The sequence below is a fragment of the Salvelinus sp. IW2-2015 genome, linkage group LG20, assembly GCF_002910315.2.
Source record: "Salvelinus sp. IW2-2015 linkage group LG20, ASM291031v2, whole genome shotgun sequence".
Classification (NCBI taxonomy): Eukaryota; Metazoa; Chordata; class Actinopteri; order Salmoniformes; family Salmonidae; genus Salvelinus; species Salvelinus sp. IW2-2015.
This window is the reverse complement of record NC_036860.1, coordinates 31,352,595-31,358,708: the sequence shown is the minus strand read 5'-3', so window position 1 is coordinate 31,358,708 and position 6,114 is coordinate 31,352,595. Positions and strand designations below refer to the sequence as shown.

Sequence of the window (6,114 nt, the reverse complement as noted above, 5' to 3'; positions counted from 1 at the left end):
TTATATATATATTGTATATGGAATAATCGGGACATATTGTATAAAAATACTTCTTTGTTTTTAGAGTATTTGTTCTGAAATAATATCCTATTGGTGAGCCAACTTGTAAATGCAGAGTGTATTTTACTTAATTAGAAGGAATTCTTAGCACTTTAAAAGATCCCTGTAACACCTAAAGATTTTGCAATGGTTTTAGATGCCATTCCATCACGTGTTGCTTTATTATTCTGGAACGCGTTAAGACCTGACACTCAGAACATACCTACGATTAACCCTGTTGACTCATCAGTAGGAAAGATTTGTTTTTCTTTTGGTCCATTCAACAACAACAATAGAGCTATACGAGCCTTGTTTCAGCAGGAAGTTGTATCTATACCTTATGCCATGCCTTATTGGAATGGTTTTGTTGATAATGTCTATAATATCTGTTGGAAAAAAGTTTGGATGTTGCCACACATACCTACTTATTAACAAAATGAATGAAGTTTATTTTTAAATTATTCATAACTATTATCCTGCAAACCACTATATGAAGAAGTTTAAGAAAAACATAAATTGAAATTGTACTTTTTGTAATGACCACCCAAAAACGGTGTTGCATCTTTTTTGTATTCATTGTATCCATGAATCTTTACCTATGATAGAAATAAGTTTAAACAATTTTATGTAAGCTAGAGGTTTTACTCCGTCCAGACCGGACACTGGTTTTAACATGGACATATAATACCGACTGGGACTATATACTGTACAAAAGTATACAACATGCAACAATTTCAACGAGTTTACTGAGTTACAGTTCATATAAGGAAATCAGCCAATTGAAAAAAATTCACTATGCCCTAACCTACGGATTTCACACAACTGGGCAGGGGCGCAGCCATGGGTGGGCCTGGGAGGGCATAGGCTGACCCACTTGGGAAAAAGGCCCACCAACTGGGGAACCAGGCCCAGCCAATAAGAATGAGTTTTTCCCCACAAAAGGGATTTATTACAGACTGAAAATCTTTCATCAGCTGTCGGGGTGACTGGTCTGAGACGATCCTGCAGGTGAAGAAGCCAGACGTGGAGGTCCTGAGCTGGCATGGCTACACGTAGTCTGCAGTTGTGAGGCCTGTCAAAGTCCAGGTCTGTGACCAGCGCACTGTGTCCCTCTGGTCACACAGAGGTACATAGGCGACTCACACTATACTCCTGGACATCCCTGAGAACACAATGTACTGACCGTAGACTAGAAAGTGCCTGGACCACCTAGAGAACACAAAACACTGACCAGAACAAAATAGAATATCCTTACTGACCATGAAAAAGCTTTATTCAACAAATGACTGAAATTCTACCACTGCAATAAGATATGGGTGTGCGACTTTCTTTTAATTAGATTTCTGAGGTAATGTTCTGTTAGTTAGCCTCTCTCAAATGGTTTGTGTTCTATATTAACGTATTCTTAGTATCTAATAGCAGACCTGCCAACCCTGTCCAACTTTTTAAGAGTACCAGACGTGTGCGGCAAATTGGATTTGGATTTTCTTTCCCCCACCACACTCGTGCGCGCGCTGTTTATGAGTCTGATCGCAATTACAGAATTGTACCAAATCAAGTCTATGAAAGGTTGGAATACTTTCTATCTTGACAGCATTCTATTTACACATATGGTAAAAGTCACTAACAAGATCCAATCACTAGTGCCAGCTCCCAAGTATTGGCTTCTTAGAAACGGTTCCTAATCAACACTAAAAAGCGAAATAATTTTGAAAACATAAAAACAAAAGATCGCATCAACACAGACTGCAAACTGGCTACACAAAGCTTAAGTAGGCTACCACAAAGGGAATCTAAACGCTATTCGCTAGAAGAGTCAGGTGTTTCAGCCTATGTAAAGGTGCCTATTGTATTTCTTTGTAGGGCATACATCATTTCAGATTTTCTAAATTGATAAAATCTCAAATCTAATGCAAAGGCATTTTAGAAGCATTGCCTCTATAGCCAACACTCATTCATTCTCAATCGCGCAGTCTTCTAAACTCCCGACTCCATTTAATACCAAGATGTTTACATTTAGTTTTGATTATACTTTTTGTGACAAAATCAAAAGTAACAGTCAGTATCTGGTGTGGCCACCAACTGCATTAAGTACTGCAGTGCATCTCCTCATGGACTGCACCAGATTTGCCAGTTCTTGCTGTGAGATGTTACCCCACTCTTCCACCAAGGCACCTGCAAGTTCCCGGACATTTCTGGGGGGGAATGGCCCTAGTGCTCACCCTCCGATCCAACAGATCCCAGACGTGCACAATGGGATTGAGCCAGGCTCTTCGCTGGCCATGGCAGAACACTGACATACCTGTCTTGCAGAAAATCATGCACAGAACGAGCAGTATGGCTGGTGGCATTCTCATGCTGGAGGGTCATGTCAGGATGAGCCTGCAGGAAGGGCGTACTTTTGCGTACTTTTAACTCAGCTCTCGTACCTGCGTACATGGACAGAGAATTGCGTAGTCGGTACGCCGTATACCAGTTAATACCAGGTAAGTAGCCGTATACCAGTTAATACTATAGCGAATTGGTTAGGTTAGTAACGTTAGCTAGCTAACGTTAGCTGCCTGACTTCATTAGCCAGCTAATTTTCACACCATAAACTCAATTATTTGATCAGTGAAGTTGGCTAATGTTGCTCAACATTTTTCTGGCTAGCTAACGGAGAATTCGATCAAACTAGCAATGGTAACAATATTTGTTCCACCACACTTTCTCCCTCACCTCAAACTTTCCAAATGGCAGTTGTTTTTCGGTTACAGCTCATGAAATACGCTTCATCACCTTCTCGCCCCCATGGTCAGGCTTCTCACCTACCTCTTCGTTATCGTTCAGGAGACGGGCTGCTGTAGCTTGCAAACTGCCATTCCCCTCTCCTCTCTTTCCAGAGTGCACGCTGATGCTATAATTAGCAAATTGGTTGTCTCTTCTCTCTTCAGTCTCGTACTGCATTCTGTTGTTATGTAAACGATGGGCTGAGCCTCGGATACAGCTAGTATTGCTACAAACACGCATCACTTGTTTGCATACAGCCAGTAGTGATCCAAAGCCACCCCCTCGTCCAAACTTTTCTCATCGGATCTACACGAATCACGTAGGTCACCTATTTTGGATTCAAAACAGCGAATTTCACAGTTTGCATACCTGAATATACCAATAGCTGCACCTAGCCCAATGGTAGGCTAGGGAGAGGTTCTGACCAAATGCTCTCTCCTCCCATCTAATCATTTCAGACGGGGGAGTTAACCAAGTGGGTGTTTGAGATTGCTTGCAGTCGTGATGTGATGCTCTCGAACATGTCCAGAGTTTTGTAAGGAAATGCATCAGCAAATCATAGGTTATGTCCCAAATGGCACCTATTCCTTGCCATTTGGGCGCAACCATACCCAGAGGTCAAAGGTCATAGCGGTGCTGCTCAACAATAGAGTACACTCCCACCTCTCCGAACCTGTCGGGGTCGGCCAGCTCTGCCCTGGAATGCAGAGGGATGAGCAGCAGTGGAGATGGGAATGTCCTGCTACACCCACCAACTCTACACAACCTCTAATCCGTGCGGACGCATGTAAAAACAGACACAAGATGGACGGGTGAACACAATGGGGAAAAAAACTAAAAAACACGGAAATTCAATGCATTCCAAAGTGATGTAGCTAAACATCCAGCCTTGCTTTTTTTGGTGAAAGGGATAGTCCACTCAAAGTACCCTCTTTGTTACCTTGCTAGCTATGTATAGTCATAGTAAGAGAGAGTGAGCAAGGTGGCCACTGTTAGATTAGGTCGCAAATGGCACCCTTTACCCTATATAGTGCACTACTTTTAACCAAAGCCCTATGGAAGCTGGTCAAAAGTAGAGCACTAAATATGGAATAAAGTACCAATTGGGGCGCAATCTATGATTGGGTAGTTTGTAAGTTGTGTATAGGCCGTCCTCACCAGGTACAGTCTGGTCCACCAGAGCCAGGCCCACGCAGCTGTTCTGACAGCTGGCCGAGAGACGACGACCGCCAGGGATACTCAGCACATCCAGCCACAACACCCTGCAGAAAGAGGGAACAGTGAATACATACACACAACTGAGAGGCAACAGCAGACAGAGGGAACAGTGAATACATACACACAACTGAGAGGCAACAGCAGACAGAGGGAACACAAATTAACTTGCTGGGTAGCTCAGGGATGAGTCTCTCTACCGGCTGCTCTTCAAATTGGTGAAAGGAAGAGTTCTATTGGAGAGAAAAGATGTTTACTCGTCTCCCACACCAAACATTACAAAACTCACTGTACACACACACAGGCTTACCTCCTTGTAAAGACGAATCCTCTGGTCATGACCACTGAGCAGAAACGCTGTCTCACTGCATCCATCTCCACACTGCACTCTGGAAGAGGGATATACTGTTGTTATTCATGTCATTAACAATGTAAGGAAGTGATAAACATGGTATCATCATGCCAGGCTTTTTTATACATTTAATGTAAATAGTCCAGTGGCCATTTGATTAATTATTCAGCAGTCTTATGGCTTGGGGGTAGAAGCTGTTAATTAGTCTTTTGGTCCTAGACTTGGCGCTCCGGTACCGCTTGCCGTGCAGTAGCAGAGAAAATAGTCTATGACTTGGGTGACTGGAGTCTGACGATTTTACGGGCTTTCCTCTGACACCGCCTATTATATAGGTCCTGGATGGCAGGAAGCTTGGCCCCGATGATGTACTGGGCCATACGCACTACCCTCTGTAGCGCCTTACGGTCAGATGCCGAGCAGTTGCCATACCTGGCGCTGATGCAACCGGTCAGGATGCTCTCGATGGTGCAGCTGTAGAACTTATTGAGGATCTGGGGATCCATGCCAAATATTTTCAGTCTCTTGTGGGGGAAAAGGTTTTGTCGTGCCCTCTTCACAACTGTCTTGGTGTGTTTGGACCATGATAGTTAGTTGGTGATGTGGACACCAAGGAACTTGAAACTCTCAACCCGCTCCACTACAGCCCCGTCGATGTTAATGGGGGCCTGTTCGGCCGCCTTTTCCTGTAGTCCACGATCAGCTCCTTTGTCTTGCTCACATTGAGGGAGAGGTTGTTGTCCTGGCACCACACTGCCAGTTCTCTGACATCCTCCCTATAGGCTGTCTCATCATTGTCTGTGATCACACTGCCAGTTCTCTGACTTCCTCCCTAGAGGCTGTTTCATCATTGTCTGTGATCAGGCTTACCACTGTTGTGTCGTCAGCAAACTTAATGATGGTGTTGGAGTCGTGTTTGGCCACGCAGTCATGGGTGAACAGGGGCCCCAGTGTTGAGGATCAGCGTGGCAGACGTGTTGTTGCCTACCTTTACCACCTGGGGCGGCCCGTCAGGAAGTCCAGGATCCAGTTGCAGAGGGAGGTGTTTAGTCCCAGGGTCCTTAGCTTAGTGATGAGCTTTGTGGGCACTATGGTGTTGAACGCTGAGCTGTAGTCAATGAACAGCATTCTCACATAGTGGAAAAGGGCAGTGTGGAGTGCGATTGAGTCACTGTAGTGTGTACAATACTTACTCTTTGTGGTAAAGCTGGAAGGGGGTGAACTGCAGCTCCAGGTTCAGACAGCTCTCTAAGAAGAAGACAAAGCAATAGGCTATAATCAGGTTCATGTTCACTAGGCACTAAACAGAAGAAAATTATTCATAACAAAGTGAATTTTTTGATTTCACCTTTATTTAACCAGGTAGGCTAGTTGAGAACAAGTTCTCATTTGCAACTGCGACCTGGCCAAGATAAAGCATAGCAGTGTGAACAGACAACAACACAGAGTTACACATGGAGTAAACAATAAACAAGTCAATAACATAGTAGAAAAAAAATAAAAAAAGAGAATCTATATACAATGTGTGCAAAAGGCATGAGGAGGTAGGCAATAAATAGGCCATAGGAGCGAATAATTACAATTTAGCAGATTAAAACTGGAGTGATAAATCATCAGATGATCATGTGCAAGTAGAGATACTGGTGTGCAAAAGAGCAGAAAAGTAAATAAATAAAAACAGTATGGGGATGAGGTAGGTAAATTGGGTGGGCTATTTACAGATGGACTATGTACAGTTGCAG

At 43.7% G+C, this 6,114-nt stretch overlaps 1 protein-coding gene across 1 annotated transcript; it reads right to left on the bottom strand.

Annotated features, from left to right (window-relative positions):
* Window positions 1-678: 678 nt before the first annotated feature.
* Window positions 679-5,660, bottom strand: LOC111979962 (KICSTOR complex protein kaptin-like). The gene is made up of 4 exons (XM_070433695.1): window positions 5,566-5,660; window positions 4,334-4,412; window positions 4,192-4,256; window positions 679-4,070 (listed from the first exon to the last, which is right to left on the bottom strand). Exons 1-4 carry the CDS (start codon window positions 5,658-5,660, stop codon window positions 3,875-3,877), a joined length of 435 nt encoding a protein of 144 aa, XP_070289796.1. The 3' UTR covers window positions 679-3,874.
* Window positions 5,661-6,114: the final 454 nt, after the last annotated feature.